The sequence below is a fragment of the Notamacropus eugenii genome, chromosome 1, assembly GCF_028372415.1.
Source record: "Notamacropus eugenii isolate mMacEug1 chromosome 1, mMacEug1.pri_v2, whole genome shotgun sequence".
Taxonomy (NCBI): domain Eukaryota; kingdom Metazoa; phylum Chordata; class Mammalia; order Diprotodontia; family Macropodidae; genus Notamacropus; species Notamacropus eugenii.
In genome coordinates, this window is record NC_092872.1 from 214,134,211 (window position 1) to 214,157,380 (window position 23,170).

A 23,170-nucleotide genomic window follows, 5' to 3' on the forward strand; every position below is an offset into this window, starting at 1 on the left:
ATTTATTTATTTTTATATTTTATTAATTAATTTATATTATAATATATAATTAATTTTATTTTTTTATTTTTTGGTATGTGGTTCTTTCTACTTACATTGCTTTAGTTATTGTGGATATTGCTTTCTTGGCTCTGCTTACTTCACTCTGCATCAGTTCACATGAGTCTTTCTTTGCTTCTCTGTATTCATTACATGCGCCATGTCTTACAATTCAGTAATATTCCATTGCGTTCAGGTACCACAATTTGTTTAAGCATTTCCCAATTGATGAGCATCTACTTTGTTTCCACTTCTTACTGTTCACTCATTTCAGTCACGTCTAACTCTTCATGACTCCATTTGGAGTTTTCTTGACAAAAATACTAGAATGATTTGTCACCTCTTTCTCCAGGTCATTTTACAGATGAAGAAACTTAAATTCTCAGCTACCACAAGAAGTACTGTTATTTTGGAACATATGGGGACTTTTTTCTTACAGATGGTTTTCTTAGGTTATGAGCCTTAGGTCCAAAAGATGTGGACATTTTATTCACTTTATTTGAATAATTACAAATTACTTTCCAAAATGATTGTTCTACTTCACAGTTCCACCAACAATGTATCAGTGTGCTTATCTTCCTACAATTCCCTTCAACATCAACTGTTGACATTTTTTGTCTTTTTTGCCAGTTTTCAGGGTGTGAGATGAAACCTCAAGGTTGTTTTGATTTACATTTCTCTTATTACTAGTGATTTGGAACATTTTTTCACGTGGTTGGAAGTTTGCAGTTCTTTTGAGAACCATTCAAATCCTTTGGCCACTAATCTATTAGGGAATGGCTATTAGTTAAATACACACACACAGAGAATTATTTATTTGTTATTTATCTATCTTGGAGAAATTTGATACAAAGACTTTTTTTCCCATTTAAGCACTTCCCTTCTTATCCTAGAAGCATTCATGTTTTCTGTGCAGAAGATATTCAATTTCAAGTAACCAAAGTTATCTATTTTATCTTTTGTCTCTATCACTGGTTTGGTTAAGAATACATGTTACCCATAGCTGTGAGAAGTACATGATTGGTTTCTCTTCTAATTTTTTATCGTATGATTTTTTACATTAAGGTCACGTATTGATTTAGAATGCATAGGGGAATGTGGCATAAGGTGTTGTTCTAAATTGGATTTCTGTCAAACTGCTTTTTGGTTTTCTCAGTAGTTTTTATCAAATAGGAAATTTTTTCCCCAGGTATTTTTCCCTGAATATTTTGCAATTTATCAAACACTAGATTATTGTGTTCTATTGTTTCTGAATCTACCTTGTCTAGTCTGTTCCATTGATCTATCCATTTATTCTTTGACTAATACTAGATTGCTTTGATCATTGTCACTTTATAATAGTCTGAGGTTTGGAAATACTATTCCTCCTTCATTAATAGAAACGTTGAAGGTCAAAGAAAAAATAACAAAATTGAAAACAAAAACACCATTGAAATGATAAAACTAGAAACTTCTTTTAAGATAGTAAAGTAAATTGTGCCATAAGAAATGATGAACAAGAAGACTTCAGAGAGGCCTGGAAGGACTTATATGACCTGATGCTGAGTGAAAGGAGCAGAACCAGGAGAACTTTATGCACAGCAACAACCACAGTGTGTGAGAGTTTTTTCTGGTAGACTTAGATTTTTGTAATAACACAAGAACTTCTGAAAAAAAAAAAAAAATCCCAATGGTGGACCTCAAGGCAAAATGCCTTCCACACTCAGAGAGAGAAATATGGAAGTCACTCACATAATGTAGCAGATCATGTTTGTGTATGTGTATCTGTTTGTGTATCATGTTCTGATTTGTTATACGGATTCTTTCATTTATCTTAGTCTGACTACATAGCATGACTATAGTGAAAATATACTCAATAGGAAAGTATATGTAGAATCTATACAGAATTGTATGCAGTCGTGGGGAGGGAGGGAGGTAGTGGGGGGTGGGTGGGGAGGGATAAAATCGCAATTGTATGGCAATGATTGTTAAACATTAAAAAAATAAAAAAATTAATAAAAAAAAAAAAGAAAAAAAAAAAGATAGTAAAGTAATCTATTTATAAAAGGAGAGATAGGAAAAGCAAATTACCAGCATCAAAAAAATATAGGGAATTCGCAACAAATGAAGATGAAGTAAAGGAAATTATTGACCAGTTATATGTTAAACAAATGATAATAGATAAAATGGATGAATACTTGCAAAAATATAAAATACAAAGAGTCACAGAATAAGAAATAGAAAATTTAAATACTTTAATCTGAGGGAAAAAAAGAAATTGAATGAATCATAAAGGAACTCTCAAATAAAAAAGTCCTAGGATCTGAGAGTTTTACAAGTGAATTCTACCAATCATTCAAAGAATAATTAATTTCAATATTATATGAGCAATTTGCAAAGACAGAAAAAAAAGGGTCTACCAGTCTTTTTCTTTGATATAAATATGTTTATCACACCTAAACCAGAGAGAAACAAAGCAGAGAAAGAAAATTATAGGCTGATATCTCTAACGTCATGGTCCTCTTTGAGAACAAAGGACAACACAACAGCAGCATCCTGTAAAATATTAAAGGATCAGTGCAAAGCTTACAACAACGCAATGAAAGGGTTATATTCTATAATAAGGTTGAATTTATATAATTAATGAAGTATTGGTTCAAAGGAAAGGAAAATTACAAACATAATAAGCCATGCTAATAATAATATAAATAAAAATCACATGGTTCTAGCTATAGGTGCTAAAAAACTTTTGATAAAATGCAAAACTTGTTTCTTTTAAAAACACAAACGAGAATAGAAATAAATGGATTTTTCTTAACATGGCAAATAGTATTTATCTAAAACCAAAGGCCATCATCTAATAATTATAATAATAATAACTATTATTTATAAAGTGCTTTAAAGTTTACAGAGTACTACTTTACATATGTTATCTCACTTAATCCTCACAACAACCTTGAGGGGTAGGTGCTATTATTATCCTAATTTTACAAATGAGGATAGAGGCTGAAAAAGGTTATATGACGAGTCACACAGCTAATAACTCTCTGAGGCAGGATTTAAATTCATCTTCTTGCCACCTGTTACATAGAATAAGGTGATATATAATGGAGAAATTCATTTCCTCTAAGAACAGAGGATGTCCTCGCTGAAGATGTCCATTATCCCAACTATTACCTGATAGAACGCTAGTAATGCAATAGCAACAAATTCAAATTCAAATAACATTTACTAAGCATCTACCATGTGCCTGGCACTGTGTTCCACCAGCAGTATGTTAACATCCTGTTTTCCAACATTGATATCTTTGGTTATCTTTGCCAATTTTTGGAGTGGGAGGGGAAACCACAGAGTTCTTTTAAATTGTGTTTCTTTTATTGTGACTGAGTTTGAACAATCTCTCATATAGTTATTAATAGTGTGCAATTCTTCTTTTGAGAACTGTTTGCTCATATCCTTTGACTACCAGATGTTCTTTAGCAAGACCAAGATTAGGGAAGAAAAATACTGCCTCAGACCTTTAGGCTTCATACTCCAATGATCTCCGAAGAACCTTACATCCTTTACTGGTATTTATAGAGTCATTCAGGATTTTGAAAGGTTTTTAAAAATTTAATCGTTCATTTGATATTATAACAATGAAGTATATACTAAGTTTGTCTGCCATGTAAGAAATATTGCCAGTGATTATTGGACTAATTTAGTCTTGAGGCTGTAATAATAATTAACAATAAACAATTAACCATAGAGGGTCATATACACCTATAACTCTTAACACCACCATCCCTCCCCCATTATCTGTTGATAACAATATTGTTACATCAACAATTACTGTTGATAACAATAAGTCAAAATTCATTAGATTTTTAGAAAGGGGTATTTAATTATAGTGATATAATTGGTAGAGTTAATATAAAACATTCCTCCCAAAATCTATGACACACTCTCTCACAAGTATATGAAGTCCAAGGGAAAGTGAACTCCAGCTTAGAGAGGACATGTTGCAAAGCTGTCACTCAAAGCTTCTGAAGTTGTTTTACTGGAGTCCCCAAAGCGATCCTCTTAAGCAGAGTACAACTTTTCTGCTAGGCTCTTTGTACAGCCTTGAATCTCCCTCATCTCATCTAGTCTGTCTTTGATTTCAGAAGTAGATACTACCATCAGCATTCCAGAGATATTACTACAACCACCAAGGGAAAATCTGAAATTCTCTGGACTCTTTGAAATTCATGAGGCTTTTCAGGTCAAGGCAAAAGGAGACTGAGACAAAGACTGAGGGCTTTGAGTCAGAAGGCTCTGTTCTGCCCCTCCCTCATTGATTCACTTCTCAAGAAGTGTTCAGCTGGAACTCTCTGGCTCTAACTAGCCCAAGGTTTATCAGAGGCCATGGCCAAGTTCCCAACCCATCTGATCGGATTTGTTGTACCTGAGGGACTGTTCAGGCCATTTTCACACCTAAATGTGTTCTATTGGATAAATGTATCAGGGCATAGTTACTTACCATTCTTTTTGTATCTAAAGATGACATTACTAACCTACCACTAACAGAACATGTATTCACGAAGACTGCTCTGTGAAAAGAATATATTTTAAAACTTAATGAACAGAGTTAAGACAGCTTGGTATGGCGGATGGAGTGCTGGACTTGGGACCAGGAGGCTATGTGTTCAAATCCTGCCTCTGACACTAGCTGTGTGAATGATGCAAGCTGCTCTGAGTCTCAAGAAACTAAGATTTATACTGTTGTTCCATCATTTGGATGCAACTCTTTATGATCCCATTTGGGGTTTTCTTGGCAAAGATACCGGAGTAGCTTGCAATTTCCTCTCCAATTCATTTTTACAGATGAGGAACTGAAGCAAACAATGTTAAGTGACTTACCCAGGGTCACACAGCTAGTGTCTGAGGAGGTATTTGAACCCAGGAGGAGGAGTCTTCCTGACTCCAGGTCAGGCACTATATCCACTGTGTCACCTAGCTACCCTGAGATTCAAATACTGCTCTAAGCATGGCGGTGCTTTGGCAGAGAGAGACACTACACGTAGGAGATTCTTTATGTGTTGCCCCACAACCATAGGGAGGGGTTAGTCTGTGGCTAAGTTAGTTGGCTCTCACAGAGAGAACTTTGTTAACAGTGTAGGCTAGAGTGGTTACAAAAGGCTTCCTGGAAAAAAAGGAGACTTAATCCAGACCTTGAAAAATCTATAGGATCTAAAAAAGAGGAGGAAGGTAGAAGGATGCCCCAGCAAAGTATAGGAGAGGGATAACAGAGAACTAACACTGGCAAGGAGAGAACAGAGACAGAAATTATGTGTGTATGTAGGTATATATGTATGTATACACACACACACACACACACACACACACACACACGAGTATATGGTGGTAGAGGCAAGCACTAAGAAGACCCCTCTGACTGAAGAGGAGAGTCCCTGGGGAGCAGGAACTTTGGATCACCAGGCAGAGGGGCTTTGATTAGATGGTAGGAAGCCCCTCATCAGCTCTGGAGCAAGGGCTATACTTGGTGAAAACAGTTTCTCCTCCCTTTCCAATCCATCCTCCGTAATATCACCAGACTAGAAACACTGAAATTGCTGGGCTGTTGTTGAGTAATTGAGTCATCAGTATGATTACTCAACCTAGGTAATAAAGAGAATAAAGTCGGAGTAATTCGATGACTTTTTTTAATTGACAAGATTTGGTGACATTGTATAAAGAGGTAAAAAAAGTCAGTCTCTCATTTTGGAGATCATTGATAAGAGTCAGATGAGAGAAATAAAGCAGATGAGAAGAGGAATCTTTTATTTTTGTGGGGAATGAGGTAGGTTTTGTATGTACTGTATCTGAAATAACAAGATATCCAGGTCTTTTTGGCAAACAAAAGCAAGGACTTTAAACTCAAACCGAAAGTCAGGGTTAAGCATGTAAATATGGGTGTCTTCATAGAAATAAATGAAGAAAACTGGTGAGCTAAGGAAGTAGAATGAAGACCAAGGCAAGTATAAACACCAAGGTTTAGGAGATAAAAAGGAGAGACAGAAGGTACAGTGCCATAGCAGCCAAGGAGTACATAGTTCAAGGGCCAGTTCACAGATCAAATGCCAAAAAGAGGTCGAGGATCCAACAGGAACAAAGGTCCCTGAATTTGTCACTTAAGAAGTGAGGCCAGGTTTGCAGGGGGTGGTATTAAAGGAATGGGTAGACATAAAAAGGGGGCAACAGGAATGATTGTGATTAAGGTACTTAGTGAGATTAGTAAATAAGGAGATTAAGTGGTAGTTAGGAGGGCTAGAATAGTCAAAGAAAGAAGCTTGGGGGATTCAGGGTGAAAACAGAATTGTGCCATATAGGAAATCTACTTCCATCCGAATTTTGGACAGGTGGGAGACAATGGGGGTATAATGCTGTATACACTGTCAGAAGTAATCTATCCCTTGGTTTTATTTAACTCCCTTTTTCTTCTTGTTATAAGGGAAAGTTCACCTGGGGGGAAAGGGTAGAAGAGGCATATTTTGAAAAGACTGATGTAAAAAGAAAAAGAATCAATAAAACATTGTTTTAAATGTGTTGCTGGCCTGAAAAATTGATAGAAGTGTGTTTGTTTGGAGGAAGATGAGTTGGAATCTATAGAGACATAGATATCAAAGAGGCAAAAAAAGGTAAGGATAATGGTGAGAATGAGATTCTGAAGGAGGAGGTGAAAGACAGATGGGCTCAGGGGAATGGGCTGGCAGCAGGGGAATAAGGCTAACACTGGTTTGACAGACTGCCGATTTTATGTGGCTATGCTCCAGGAGACAGGACTTGGGTATCACCCTAAAAATTAGTTTCATTATATAACATTACCTCCTATGCACTATATACATTTTTCCTCTGAAAACCAGTTTAGTGATTCATTTTTCAGCTCTCAGTAACTCTGGATGAAGACAACAGAGTACAGTGGGAAAACGTGCTAGATTTGGGGTCAGAGGATCTGGATTCAAATTTTGCCTCTCACACTTGCTGCCTATGTGACCACAGATAAGTCATTTGACTTCTCTGGGACTCAGTTTCCTCATCTCTAAAATATGGAGGCTGGCAGAGATGACCTTCAATGTCTCTTTCAGCAGCAAATCTATGGTACTTTGACATACCAAGTTATAGGGGAGTTGAGATCTGCATGGGGGAAGACAGTACTCACACTATTGAAGCTGAAATGTCAATTGGACAGTATTATGACCCTAAAGCATGGGCACCCCACTGACAATTAAAGCAACAGAACTTCACAGAGAACTTAGGATCTCAGAGATGGAAGGAACTGTAAAATTCAATAAACCCACTACTCCTCATCTTACAGGTTAAGGACTCTGCTGCCCTTGACCCAGGAGGTCGAAAGTCTGACTGACTGCTTTAAACAAGGTCTTATCTCCCTTCTTCCTATGTTTTGGACTAAGGGCTGTTTACACCAAGCACCCTCGGCACCTTGCCATGCTGTCAAATGAAAACCAAAACCAGTTCCTAGTACTTTATCAATGCTACTCCCTTATCCATGGGGATATGACTCACAGCAAGCAAAATTCACAGTCCCCTGTTTATAGCTCTTCCACGCAATGTTTCTTTGCTCTTATTGATTTATGACACTTACAAATTCATAGTCCTTTCATCAGTTGGTTACCTTTGCCCTGGTTTTTGCCCCAGCTTTTTTGAAATCAGATTCCACAGCCTTGGATTGGTGAGAAATGGTATACTTTCCTCAAAAACATTTCCAGATTCCAACCTCTGGAACATAGCAATTCTACTTGTATTGTTTCCCACTCCCATCCAATACCACTCCTGGAACCTGGTATAGGCCCCATTGGGAGTGTCCATAAGTTATTAATGATTAATTGGTGATGGTAAACTACTAGTTGGACACCTACAATAACATGTAACTGAAACACAGGGCCTGGCACTTAATAAAATATTTGTTGAATTAATTAAAGTGATAAGGAAAAGCATGGGATTATACCTAATCCCCACAGAACCTATGTAGGTTAAGGGGCTTCATCAGTTAAGGAGAAAGGGCTTTGTCATTATTTATCCTGGTCATTAAAAAAACATTCAATCACCCCCAATCTACTCAACCTTTGGACTCCCTCAGCTTTCCTAGCAATGTATTCTCCTGGTTTTCTTCCTTCTACATTTCCTGACTCTTCTGTTCCTTTTTCTGGCTCCTTTTCTGATTCTTGGAGGACTTTCCTGAATCTCCATCCTTTGCCCCACCCAGACTCCTTCTCCTCCTGCCTAACCCCATCATTACCTTAGCTTCAACTATCACCTCTGCCAATAATAAGTTCCAGTTCTCCACCTGACCTCCACCCTACTCTCCAGCCTGGCGAATATGTTTTGGAGGTTCCTGTAACTTAATTAGACCATAAATTCCAACAGGGTAGGGAACGGTTTCTTATTTATCTTTGTACCTCCCAGAAGTCTATGATAGACCTCAGTACCTGGGAGGTACTTAAATGTTCATTGTATTGGACATTTATTAAACTGAATGAATACATATAAAAAACTTAACAACCATCAGTGCGCTGAAGTTAATAGGAAATTCACTTAGGAGGGAGAAGCCCAGGGCTTGAATCCCATCTCAGACACATACTTATTAGCTGTATGAAACACACACACCACACCCCCCATCCCCCACCGCTGCCCCACGAAGGGCCTGGGGAATCTTTGAGGCTGTATGTCCTCATCTATAAAATGACAGCAATAAAAGTACCTAGATTACAGTGTGGTTGTAAGGATTAAATGAGATATGAGATAATGTGTGTAAAGGGTCTGGTGGATCCTAAAGCACTACGTAACCACTGATAGTGTTGTCAAGGTCATTGTTCAAGTCTTTCGGTCATGTCCAACTCTCCCTGATCCCATTTGGGATTTTTTTTGGCAAAGATTCAGTGTCTTGCCAGTGGTTTGCCATTTTCTTCTCTAGCTCACTTGACAGATGAGGAAACTGAGGCAAAGAGGGTTCAGTGACTTGCCCTAGGTCACACCACCTAGGAAGTATCTGAGGCTGGATTTGAACTCAGAAAGATGAGTCTTCCTGACTCCAGGCCCGGTGTCCCATTCATCACGCCACCTAGCTATATCATCATCGTCGTCGTCATTGTTAATATTATTGCTGTTATTTTCTCCCAAATTAGATCAATTCTCAAACTCCCCACTTATCCTACTTTTGGGGGCCCATGACTGAGTTCTCTTTGACTCCTAGCCTGCTACCGGTACTGCTGTAATAGGACCAGTTGTTTCTATAACAATTACTTTTCTTCCACTTACAACATAGGAAGCTTCTATCTAAAAGAAAACAAAGTTGCCCCTAAAACCTTATTGTCCCGGGCTCTCTTGACATAGTGTCCTATTCATCCAGGGCTTCCAAAAGTCTCAGTCGTGTGGAATCTGGGCCTTTTAGACTTAGTGGGTGCCTAAGACTACGGGAACTACTATAGATAGCCTGATGACCAGATGATGACCTTCTGATTGGATACGTTTCCATATGGAGAGCAGGGGACCTAGTCCAGAGAAGTGAAGGTTGTTATTGTATTTTTGTTGCAAATTCTCACTGTTAGGGCAAAGTAAATTTCCTTTGTTAAATGTTAAGTGATTTAAGAGTACATCCTTTTGTCCCATCAAGCCTTAACTAGCAGTTGCTGGCTCGCCATAGGGTCTAGCCTCCAACAACTGCCAAATTAATTACCCTAAAGCACTGATGACATCTCTTTCCCTTCCCATCTCAAAAACTTATGTCATATGGAGGAGGAGGACCTCAATTTCTCAGCCTCCTGGCTTCTGAGCCCACCACACAAATGACGCTGCTTTGTCCAAGGTGAGCAGTGATGTCAGCTTCTAAATCTCATGGTCTTTTCTCAGTTTGCTTCTTTTTGAAGCCTTTGGGATCATCAACCACCCTTATCTCCTGGAGATACACCCTTCCTTGGCTATCTCGACAAACTTCTTTTGGCTTCTGCTCCTGACTAACTGCTCCTTCTCAGTCTCCTTAGCTACTATTTCCTTTCTTCTTAGTATAGGTAACCCCCAAGACATCATCTCTTTTCTCTCTACTCTCCCATGGTGATTTCATCAGTTCCCATGGGTTCAATTACCAGACAATAACTAGAAACAGATAGATAATGACAGATGACTACCCAGTCTCTACATCCAATAGTAATCTCTTTTCTGAACCCCAGCTGCTAATCCTCTGCTAAATATCTCGATCCAGATATCTCATTTATTGTTCAGTTGAGTCTGACTCTTCCTGACCCTATTTGGGGTTTTCTTGGCAGAGATACTAGAGAGGTTTTCCATTTCTTTCTCCAGCTCATTTTGCAGATGAGGAAACTGGGGCAAACAGGGTGAAGTGACTTGCCCAGAGTCACACTGCTAGTGTCTGAGGCTGTATTTGAACTCAGAACTTCCTGACTCCAGGCCCATTGCCCTATTCACTGAGCCACCTAGCTGCCTCCTGAATATCTCCTAGATTATCTCAAAAACACATCTAAAACAAAACTAATTATCATCTTCCCTAAACCTGAGTCTTCCTGACTCCAAGCCTGGCGCTCTGTCCATTATGCCACCTACTGTATCATCATCATCATCATCATCATCATCCTCCTCCTCCTCCTCCTTGTCATTATTATGATTGCTGTCACTCTCTCCCAAATTAGACCAGTTCTCAAACTCCCCACTTATCCTACTTTTGGGGTCCATGGCTGAGTTCTCTTTGACTGCTAGGCTACTACCGGTACTGCTATAATAGGACCACTTGTTTCTATGACACAATTACTTTTCTTCCATCTACAACATGGAGAGCTTCTATCTAAAAGAAAACAAAGTTGCCCCTGGAACCTGATTGTTATTCACACTGTTCTATTTCTGTTGTGGGTTGTGTTTGTCCTTCCTTCTCGAAGAGGACCATGACATCAAGATGATGACATGACTTGCAGTTGACTTTGATTTCAGTGAGGGAGGGCTGTGCAAGGTCACCAGCCTCACTTTCTTCTCCTGAGCCATCTGGGTCCAGTGGCCTGATATTCATCAGGATGACTGGAAATGGCCCAGGATGCAGTGTGAGACCCTGGCCCTTTCAGGCTAAGGTCTTATCTCATTCTCACTTTGAATGAGATGCACCCATTCAATGAATAGGCTTCTTTAAGTTACTCAAGGGATGATCTCTTTAATAAAAAAAAATCAAACTGTCATAGTCATATCTCACACCTATCCCCTTCTCTCTAGCCATATTCCTACTTCTACCCTGGACCACTGAAATAGCCTTCTAATTGGGGTCCGTGCTTCCATCCTCTTCCCACCTCAATACTTTCTCCACACAGCTGCCAAGTTCATCTTCCTAAGGCACAGGTACAGGTCAGCCTGTGCCAGTCCTTTCAAAAATCTTCTCTGATAGAGTACAAATTCCTTGAAGTCCTCCCCAACCTAGCACCAATCTGACTTGTTAGCCTTAGTTCATATTAGAGTGTTTTACAAATTCTAAGTCCCAGCTAAACAATACTCTACAATACTCTGAATACAAGTCAGTTCTTTAACATTCATTAAGCACATACTATCTGTTAGGCCCCAAGCTAACTGCTGGAGATACAAATAAGAAAAAGAAATAACTCCTCAAGGAGCTTACAATCTAATGGGGGAAAGCAACACACAAAAAGAAACTTAAAAAAAAGGAAGGGTGGAGAAAGGTGGGCACAATGGAGAATTCCAAGGAGTACAGCAGATGAGAAATGAAGAGACGGTGCTGGCCTTGTTGTTCTGCTTAAATGGAGGTTTGGGGAGAGGAGCTCATCACTCCCTCCTCCAATCAGAGAGACAGAGGGCACTGATGAAGTATGAGTACCACAATTGATTTGATCGTATAGAAAGATGAAGTTTCTGATGATGAGGTTCCTGGAAGCAAGAGAGAGAAATGCAACCGGGTGCTGCAAAGAGGGAATTTCTATGTATTCACAGAAGCTTCTCCCATGTCTGGAATGCACTATATCCTCCATGTCTGGAATGCACTATATCCTCCTTCTTGCTTTTTATAATCTTTATTTTTTTCCCAGGTGGTCAGTTTCCTACCCATCTTGTCTATGTGGTGTAGACCCTTGTGACTTGAAGTCATGAAGACCTAAGTTGAATACCACCTTAGATACTACCTGGGTAAATCACAACCTCTTTCAGCCTCAATTTCTTCATCTGTAAAATGGGAATAATAATGTTTGTAGCACTTACCTCACAGGATTGTTATGATGATCATGACTCTCCATTTCTCATCTTGTTACTTTTATTAATTACTGTGTGCAAGCCACTGTGCTGGGCAAGGGGGATAATAAATAAGGATTTTCCACTTCTCCATAATTATGATAACTGTATCATAATTATGATAACTGTCTTATTCAATAAGCATGTATTAAATGCCTCCTAAAAGCACTAGGAATTGTGCCTAAGAGCTGAGAATACAAAGAAAGGCAAAAAGCCAAGTCCCTGCTCTCAAGCAGCTGAGACAATGTGCAAACAACTACGGACAAACAAGAACTATACAGGATACATTAGAGATGTTCTCAGATAGAAGCCACTGACCTTGAGGGGGCCAGAAAAGGCTTCTTGGAGAAGGTGGGACTTTAACTGAGACTTAAAAGGAAGGCAGGAGTCTGAGATGAGATAGGAGAGGAGTCTAGGCATGAGGGAAAGCAAGGGAAAACTCTCTGCATGAAGAGATGGAATCTTGGGTTTGCATGCAGAGTATATGCGTGTTGTAGAGTGGAGGGGGTAAGGTGTTAGAGGCCTAGAAAGGTAGGAAGGGACCAGGGGTTTTAAAAGCCAAATAAAAGTTTGTATTGTTATGACTTATTATGATTTAAAATGATTATTATATCAATTATTAATCACTTTCTAACTTATTAGAATAGAATAGGATACACTGTGAGATGGGAATTCATTCTTATTTTCTGTCATATTGCTTCTTCAATTTTCCTAATAGTTGTTGTTGGATAGGATTCCCTTCCCCAATATTTTATGATCTTGGATTTATCAATCATTATATTTTATAAATCCAAGATCATAAAATATTGAGGAAGGGAATCACATCCAGGGGTAGGGAAACCTGTGGCTTCCAAGCCATGTATAGTCTTCTAGGTCCTTGGATGTGGCCTTTTAACTGAGTCCAAATTTTACAGAACACCTCCTTTTATTAAAGGGATTTGATCTGTGAAGTTTAAATGCAGTCAAAGGGCCGCACTTGAGGACCTAGAGGGCCACATGCAGCCTCAAGGGCACAAGTTCCTCACCAAGATATACCTTAGGTCCTAATCTTTCATTGTCTCTCTTATTCCATTGGCCTATTTTTTTTTTAAATCCAGTACCAGTTATCCAGTAATTTCATAATTACTGTAATTACTGTATATTCAAAAATCCATGAGTACAGAGGCCTTCTTCTTTTGTTTCCTTTCACAATTCTGCTTAATATTCTTACCGGTTTCTTCATATAAATCATGTCATTTTAGTTCCAGTCTTAGTTTAGTTTTAGTCATTTGCTGGTATTTTGATTGATATTGCCTAAAGTTTATAAGCTAATTTTAGGTAGTGCTTCCATCTTTACTATGCTGGTTCGACCTAACTACATACTTTCCATAATTCTTCCTTTATTTCTCTCTGAATTGTTTTATAGTTGTCTTTACATTGGTCTTATGTGGGACTTGTTGTTTAGTCATAAGTAAATGCGTTAAATACCCTAACATCTTATATTTTTCATTATAAAAAGCCTTTTTTTCTATCAGTTTGTTTGAGTTTCTATTACTGTTTTGGAAAAATGATAACTTAGTGGATTTATTTTATACTAAAATATCTAAAGTCATTATTATCATTATGATTAATTTTTGTTGAGTCTCTTAGTTTTTTCAAATACACTATCATATTATCCACACATCGAACTAATTATCTAACTCCTTCTTTGCCTCTTCTTTTTCCCTTAATTCTTTTTGCATCATTGCTACAGCTAGCATTTCAAAAACTATGTCAAATAGGTCAAGGTAAAATGATAGCTAAAAAGAAACACATTGGCAAAAATGGGAAAATTCAACCTTGGAAGGCTCCTGGAAAGACTGGCATACAAAGTCACTTCTAGTGTAGTCATGAATGTGACACATCTCCTGGAGAAAAACAACTTGAATTATGCAAGAAAAATTGCTAAATTGCTTATGCCCTTTCACCCAGAGATCTTACACTTGGGAGATGAATGAAAGCAAAACAAAACAACCCATTCACACAAAAATATTCATAGCAGCATTATTTGTAACAAAAAAGTAGCAGCAAAATATATGACTAATGATTGAAGAATGACAAAAAAAAAACCTTGGAGCATACAAATTCAGCATTGTACAGTGGAAAGGGTGTGATATTTGTAGTCCAAGGACCTGGATTAGAATCCCAGGTCTACCACTTACTACTGCCCATATAAATGACCTTAAACAAGTGCTTTACTATCTCTGAGCCTCCATTTCCTCATCTCTAAAATGAAGGTTTTGGGCCCCTAGAGGCCCCTTCTAAATCTCTGGTCCTATGATCTATAAGGAATGACATGTGAAGAATTAAGAGAAACATAGAAAGCCACATATGAAAAGATTCAAAGTAAAGAAAAGAGAACCGAAAGAACACAAGATCTACAAAAATATCAACAACTGCTTTTGTTCAATCCCTTTTCAGTCACATCCCACTCTTCTGACCCCATTTGGGGTTTTCTTGGCAAATATACTTAGAGTGGTTTGCCATTTCCTTCTGTAGCTCATTTTATAGATGAGGAAACTGAGGCAAATAGGATTAAGTGACTTGTCCAAGGTCATACAGCTATTAAGTGTCCCTCTCATCCCCACTCCATGCTATAAATGATTTCTCCTATCACTCTGGACCTCACCTATAGATATATTTTAATATATTATAGTTATTGGTGGGGGGGCAGCTAGGTGGTAAAGTGGATAGGGTACTGGGCCTGTTAAGTCAAGCAGACTCATCTTACTGAGTTCAAATCTGGCCTCACACTTCCTAGCTGTGTCATCCTGGGTAAGTCACTTAAAGAAGCCTATTCAAAAGGGCCAGTGTCTCCCATTGCATCCTGGGCCACCTCCAGTTGTCCTGATGAATATCAAGCCACTGGACCCAGATGGCTCAGGAGAAGAAAGTGAGGCTGGTGACCTTGCACAGCCCTCCCTCACTCAAATCAAAGTCAACTACAAGTCATGCTATCATCTTGATGCCATGGTCCTTTTTGAGAACGAAGGACAAACACAACAATTTTGCGTGATAGTTCAAAGAACTTACTTGGTAGAGGGCTCCTCTGGATGATCATTGGAAACTGTGTTCTCAATGTTGTTTGGGGTTGGGGACTGGGAGGAAGGACCTGCTAAGGCAAATAACTATCATTGTTATCACTTCAGTCTTGTACGATTCTTCATGATCCCATTTGGAGTTTTCTTGGCAAAGATACTGGAGGGCTTTGCCATTTCCTTCTCCAGCTCATTTTACAAATGAGGAAACTGAGACAAACAAGGTTAAACGACTTCCCCAGAGTCACACAACTAGAAAGTATGAGGACAGATTTGAACTGAGGAAGATGAGTCTTTTTGACTCCAGCCCCAGCACCCTATCTACTTCACTATTTAGCTGCCCCAACCCAAAAAGAACTATAACACATTAGAGTATATCTATAGGAGAGGTTCAGAGAGATATGAGAAATCATTTATAGCATAGAGTGGGAAGATAAGACAGCTCCTTGAAGGGAGGGAGATTTCACTGGGCAGACATGTGAAAGAAACCATTTTAGGAACTTAAGACAGCTTATAAAAATCCTCTGAGGCCTGAACGAACAATCTAGAAATAGCTAAAATTTTAGTATATGTTACCAGGTATAATATGGGTTAAAGCTGGAAAGGAGGGTTGGAATAGGCCTGCATAGGGCCTTGAATGTTAGATCAAATATTATTTGGTAAGCAAGAAGCCATATGTATTAAGATTATTTTGCCATCATGTGAAAAGAGGGAATGGAAAGGAAGAGACTAGAGACAGATGAATCGGCTTGAAGCTTAGCACAAATGTCCAGGTAAGGCTGGGGAGATGTGATGACCAAACGCAGAATGAAGCGGTGGACAGTGGAATAAGAAGATCCAGCTATGTGACCGTGGGCAAGTTACTCAACTTCTATTTCCTCATCTGTAAAATGGGGATAATAATAGCACGGCAATAGCATTGCCATGAGGATCAAATGTCACTTAGTATGTAAAACTTTTGGTAAACCTTTAAGGGCTAAATAAATATTAGTTATTATTATTGTACCTGTGACTCCACAAGGATTTGGCAAATCTGAAAAAAAATTAGGGATGGTAGGAAGGACAGGATTTAGAGAAAATGAGTTCAGTTTGAACATCTCCTTCTGAGCTCATGTCAGGATACCCAGATGTCACCACCCAGCATGTAGTTATAAAACTATTCAAGCTGGAGATTAAGAGATTTGGGAGGCAACTGTATTGAAGTGATAATTCAAACCATGGGAGTTGTTCAGGTTCTGCAAGGGAAACAGCATTAAGGGAGGGGGTCTTGGCTTTCTCTTCTCCTCAATGTCATTTGTCCAGGTAGTAATCCTGAACCCACACTTAGTTCCTGTCAGAATTTTCACTTGAAACTAGGTTACATGAATCTCACCTCAATGGTCTTTTCTACTCACTATCCTTATTCAGAATTGTGCTTGCCTCATCTTGACATTCCAAAGGGAAACTTTAGGCACCCTCTCCAGCCACCCACAGCTCCACAGGGCACTGGGCACTCTCCACACACAGGTACCACCACCCCCCTTTATCCAGCTACATGCAGCTGTCTGACACACAGAAACTACTCTGTCTGACCACGCACCTCTGTGGACAATGATAACGTACAGGAATTTTCCTCAACAGTTTACCTAATTCCACCCCATCACAACTATCCCCTCCCAGTGATTCTGAATCCGTGGCAGCCATTATTCAAACCCCAGTTTCCATTCCACACTGTCTGATCCCTTATTCCTATTTCTTCTTAACCCAGTCCCTTCCAACCTCCCATTCTAAAGCTACCCAACCCTTCCAATGTGCTGTCTGGAACACCTCCTCTATAGATAACAATTTCTTCTTAAATCTTTTCTTTCTTGCTCATTTCACCTTCTTGAACTCACTGAGACCTGGCTCCTTCCTTATTTCTTCCCACCCACTCCCCCAGCCTTTCCAGTGCAGGTTGCACTTTTGCCCTGACTCATTGGGGGAGGTGGGGGAGTGCATTACTCTTTGTTCTCCATTGATATTTACAGATTCTCCATCACCCCCACTCAGAAACTTCTTTGAGGTTTATTCAATCTGTATTTATCACCCAACCCTGACTTTGGTAGCTGTTTTCCAAAGATCTTCAGGACACTCTCTTACCTTCCTCAGTGAATACAAATTCACACAAAGCAAATTCAAGATACATACTGACATTCCCTCAAATCCCTAACCTTCCGATTCTTCAGTTTACTCTCTTCCCATGACCTATTTCTCCATCCCACCACAACTACACAGAGATGGTCATGTACTTGATTTTGTCATCAACCACAGTGTTCCATAGCCATGCTCATGAATTCTGAAATTCCTTTATCTGATCAGAATCTTTGGTGATTCTACTGCTCCTTCTGCCTTGCAAATCCAGATCCTGTTCTTTGTCCATACCACATCCTTTATCCCTTGGTTCTTTCCCAGGCCGTGGTCCTTGCACTGGCTATACTTACTTTGCTTCCCACCCCCTCCACCCCCGGTGCACTAGTTCAACTCTACACTGTCCCCAAATCCTTTTTATAGAAGACCTTGTCCCTGCTGAAATCGCCACCCTCTCCTTGGATTACTGCCACTGCTCCTACTTAGTTGCTGCTGAAAAGCTAGAGAAAATCATGAAACTGTGTTGACCAGATCTATATGTTAAGGAATCTCAACTGGGCCCTCACTGTAGCAAAGCAATCCTTTCACAGCAATCCTTAATTGATTCATAGTCACTCACAACCATGACTTTTCTAAACTTTTTTCATCTCTCCTAAAACTTCCCACAGTTCCCTGCAACACCTACTATCTCAACTAAGAATTTTGCCTATTTCACTGAAAAAAACCAAGATCACTCACTCACCAAGTACCTTCCTCCCCCCTCCCTCCCCCACCCCCCGTAACTAAATGCCTTTTGCCACCATTTCCACCATCACTGCTGTCTCATGAGTAGCCCTGCTTGCCAAGGCAAACCCCTCTACATGCACGTCATCCTATTTTCTGTTAGATTTCCACCTCTATCAACCCTACTAATTCTTCATTCTGTCTAATGACTGCATTTCCCTACTGCCTACAAAGATGCTCCCATCTCCCCCATTCTCAAAAAACTCACTGTCTACCCCTGCTAACTATCATCCTATATCACTCTTCCTTTTGTGACTTGAGGTCATCACTAATGTTTTCTTCCTACTCTCTTCTTTAATCTTTGCAGTCAGGCTTGGACCTACCATTCAATTGAAATTGCTTTCTCCAAAGTTAGTCATTGATCTCTTAATTGCAAAATCTAATGGTCTTTTTCTCAATCCTTACCCTTCTCTAGTCATCCTGATCTATATCTGGCCACTGGACCCAGATGGTTCCAGAGGAGAAAATGAGGCTAGTGACTTTGCACAACCCTCCCTCACTTAAATCCAATTCACTTGTATGTCATGGCATCACCTTTCTGATGTCATGGTCCTCTCTGAAAACAAAGGACAAACAATCCTTCTTGACCTCTCCATAGCCTCTGACACTATCAATCACCTTCTTCTTGATGCAGTCTTTAGGTTTTGGGGACCCTACTTTCTTCTGGTTTTCCTCCTGTCTGCTCCTCTTGTTTCCTTTGCTGGGTCTTAGTCTCTGTCAGGCCTGCTAAGTGTGGATGCCCCCAAGGCTCTGTCCTGAGCCCTCTATTTCACTTGATGAACTCATTAACTTCCATGGTTTCAATTATCTCTCTGTAGATGACTTTCAGATCTACTCTCCCAACCTTCATTCTCCAGTTAACTATCTAGTGGGGAACCTGCAGCCTTGAGGCTACATGTGGCCTTGTAGGTCCTCAAGCATGGCACTTTAATTAAGGAGATTTGTTCTGTGAAGTTTGGATTCGGCCAAAGGGCTGAAGGTTCCTCACCCGTGACATCTCAGTCTAGATGTACCACAGCCAGCTTAAATTCAACATATCTAAACCTGAACTCAGTATCTTTTCCCCAAACTCTCCCCTCTTCCTTACTGTCTCATATATACCTCCCTTTCCACCCCCTTCCCCCTTTCTCTCCTGACACTGTAACCCACTCTGGGGCAGGCCCTCATTTTCTCCTTGGACTACTGCAACTGTTGTTGATTGTATTTGTCCTTCGTTCTCCAAGAGAACCATGACATCAAGATGATGACATGACTTGCAGTTGACTTTGAGTGAGGGAGGGCTGTGCAAGGTCACCAAACTCTGCAACAGTATGAGGCTTGGCCTCCCTCCTTCAAGAATCTCCCCCATCCAATCCATCCTCCACTCAGCTGACAATATGTTCCTTAAGCACATATTACCTTAGCCCTCCACAATCAATAAACTCCAGTGGTTCCCTATTACCTCCAGGATCAAGCAGAAAATCCCCTGGCTTTTAAAGCTTTTTCTAACACTTTCCTACCTACCCTCCTCATCCCCGTGATCCAGCCACACTGGCCTCCTTGCTGGTCCCCCCACTTCTCTCCAACTCACGGCTGTCCCCCACACCCGGAATATTTTCTCTCATCTCTGCCACCTGGTTTCTTTCAGGTCTCAGCCAAAGAAGTCCCACCTTTTACACAGAGCCTTTCCTGGTCCTCCCTTAATGCATCCCTTTCCTCTGAGATTACCCCATTTATCCTGCAGCTATCACGGGTGTTTGCATGGTGTCTCCATTATTAGAGTGAATGTAAGGACTGGCCTTCCTTTGTAACCCCAGCACTTAGAAGACAGTGCCTGGCTCACAGGAGGTGACTAATAAATACTAGTTGACTGAGAACAGGTCAGGTTTTAGCTTTTATTTGATTGTTTCATTTTCTCTTCATCTTGTATACTCACGCTGTTATTTCCCATTTTAATCCAAAACAAAGGTTGCTTAGTAAGCACATCCTTCCATAAGCTTTTAAACCAGGCACCCTGTGGGATGCATTTCAAATGTTTTCATTGTTAAGGGTATCAGATGTTTACTTTTCCCACCCAGAAATAATACAGTATAAAAATAAACAAAAAACAGGTTTATTCAGTCACTTCAATAAAAGATAAATCCTATAAATCAGGACCACCAGTATTTCAACAACCATATCTGAATGAGTCAAGCAATCTGTTCTTGGGCTACCTTAAATCACAGGGATGGTGTGTTTCCAACACCTCATTATGCTTCACAATGGTGAACCCTGCAGCTCCTCCATTCAGAGGGCCACATTTTTAAACTGATTTCATTCACTCACAAAAGAAAAGCAGCTATGGAGAGAGAAAAAGAAATAAGCCACCTCTATCAAGGGAGTCGCAGCTATTACTGCAAGAGGCTCCAGAGGGCCATTACAAGTCTGCTTGTCCTTCCTCTAAATCCTCCTGCCCGCATCTTCCATCACATACAAACATCCCGATAGAGGAACCCCAAAGGAGGGCTTGGAAAACCAGACAGAAAAGGGAGCGACGCTAGGAAGGTCAGAGTGGAAGAAAAGGAAACCTAAGTGAGCGCTTTTTTCCTAAACAGTTTCTAGGAAATCTTGATCCCTGGCCAAGAGCTGCAGCCAACGGCAGGAGGAGCTCTAAAAAGGAGTATGCGCTGAGAGCACGCATCCACCATCCCCTCCCCGCTAGTAGGCACAGCGTGTATGTCCTCAGGAGACACCCAGCAGTTGCAAAACACAGGGCTCCGCTTGGAGTACAAGCAGAACGAGCCAGGATACAGTTACTCTCCTGCCAGGAGAGTAACAACACAGCTTATGGGAAACAGTGACCTTGAAGGAAACTGACTGGAAGGGCAGATTCTTTCCCACCCCACCCAGTAAATTCCACCCTTTCTTCTCCTCTCTCGCTCCCTCCCTGGGAAAAGCCAGCTGCCCATTCACAGAGAATGGAATGGCTCCTACTCAACCCATCCAGCCCAGAATTTATTCTCCACCTAATATTTCTTCCCAATGCAACTGTAGCACCATTTTCCTTAAGCATTTCCCAAAATAAAAAACAAATGTACGCACATAACAGTTTTCAAGTGTTATCATATTAAAAAAACCCTCTTTTGAACCCTCGGATCCCCCTGTACTTTTAGTACAACCGTTGGACCTCTGAGGGAGAAATTAGGCCCAGTCAAGGAAAGTAGTAGCTGCCATATTAGTCTATCCCGAAATGATTGGGGTATTTGTCCTCAGGCCCCTAAAGCCGAAAGTAATATCCAAGGTACACCACCCAGACCCGCCCTATCAACTTTGCTTTCTAACGCCCCTTTCCTTCCCCTCCCCAATCTCTAAAGCTGTGGGTTCCTCCTTTGCCTCCAATTAAGCAAGAAGCGGCTCCTTTTCTCTGCCTCCCCACCCCATTCCCCGGGACCCCCAAGTTCGTTCGGGTGAGTCTCTTGGGAGGCAGCTCCCGGGGTCTCGGCTGCCCCTCTTCTTGCACCATGGGCTGCTGGGCTCACTAACTGCTGAAGACCGGGATGGTGCCGGCGGGTCTGTGCCCCTGGTTTCCTCCGGGTTACAGCAGGTTGGTAGTCGAAGGCTGCAGGGAGATGGTGTCCCTCCCGCCCCAGTCGCTCCCACCCCCGGAGGCAAAGACGAAGGGGGGGCCGGCCCCGGGGGCGGTGGGGGCCACAGCGCCAGCAACCACCGCCACAGCTCTCCGAAGTCGCCGCACGGCCTCCTTGATGAGGTTCCCCGAGAGGACAAGCTGCTGCAGAAGCTGGTGGGGGTCGTCGTCTCCCGCACGGAGGCCCGGCGGCCCTCGGGACCGGTGCTGGGGCTGCTGCTGCTGCAGGCGCCGGGAGGCGGCGGCGCCCCGAAGCCAGGCGCGTCGGCACGGGCCCGGCAGCGGCTGCGGGAAGCCCCGCTTGCAGACGTGCGGGCCACAGGCGCCGCTCCGGCCCGGGGCCCCCCCCGCCACGCAGGGGCCCGGCGGCGCCCGCGCCGGGGGCTGCGACGCGGCGCCCCCCTCGCTCGCCCAGCACAGGGCGGCGCGGGCCCCGCTGCCCGCGCACTGCGGCGGCCCCGGAGGCTGCGGGGGCGCCGGGGCCGGCCCCGGAGGCAGCAGCAGCTGCAGGACCGGCGGCCCCCGGGGGGCGGCCCGGCTCCCGTGCGCCGCGTCCAGCTGCAGCGCCTCTCCGATCTGGGCCACCAGCCGGTCCACGTCCCCCGAGCCCCCGACGGTCACCGACTGCCGCAGCACCAGGAAGCTCTCCTCCTCCTCCCCCTCCCCCGCGGCGTCCTCCTCCTCCTCCTCCTCTCCGGCCGCCGCCGCCTCGTCGTCCTCGTCCTCCTCCTCCCTCCGGCACGGCATGGCCTCGCTCCGCAGCCCGGGCTCCGCAGCTCCGCCGCCGCCGCTGGGGCCGCTCCTCGCTCCCCGCTCCCGGCCCGGCCCCGGGCACGGCTCCCGAAGACCAGGCGCCGCGCTCTCGCCCCGAGCCGGCCGCGTGCGGGGCCCCGAGCGCTGCAGCCGCCGCCGCCGCCGCCGCTCCGGGAACTGGAGCTCAGCCGGTTCAGTTCGATTTGTAAACAATGGGTGACGCGGGGCGTTCGGGCGCTACCACTGCCGCGGGGCGGGGGGGCGCGGGGAGGGTCGAGCGGGGCGGCCCGGAGAGGCCCGGGAGGGCGCGCGGCGGGAGCTGGGCCGGGCGCCGATGCGGGGCCGTGCGTGTGCTGCGCCCGCCTGGCCCGGGGCGATGGAGCCCTCGCGGGCGCGAACCTGGGCAGCTCCAGACTCGCCCCTTTCATTCCACCCCCGCGTGTTTGCTCCAGTTGGACTCGCCCTGCCCCGCCCCCAGGAGCCCTTGGCGCGGGGGCGAGTCGTGCTCTCCCTGGGTTTGGGGTGAATGGGTGTAATAATGGTGAAGGGTGGAAATGCCAAATATGCCACCTGGAAGAAC

The 23,170-nt window shown here is 42.5% G+C and overlaps 1 protein-coding gene across 1 annotated transcript; it reads right to left on the bottom strand.

Annotated features, from left to right (window-relative positions):
- Positions 1–20,309: 20,309 nt before the first annotated feature.
- LOC140515728 (GSK-3-binding protein FRAT2-like) lies at positions 20,310–22,708 on the bottom strand. The gene has a single exon (XM_072626590.1). It carries the CDS (start codon positions 22,582–22,584, stop codon positions 21,787–21,789), a length of 798 nt encoding a protein of 265 aa, XP_072482691.1. The 5' UTR covers positions 22,585–22,708; the 3' UTR covers positions 20,310–21,786.
- Between the last annotated feature and the right edge of the window lie 462 nt (positions 22,709–23,170).

What these genes read in the sequence shown, in the direction of transcription:
- LOC140515728 (XM_072626590.1), bottom strand. Translation starts at nt 22,584, where the DNA reads ATGCCGTGCCGGAGGGAGGAGGAGGACGAGGACGACGAGGCGGCGGCG.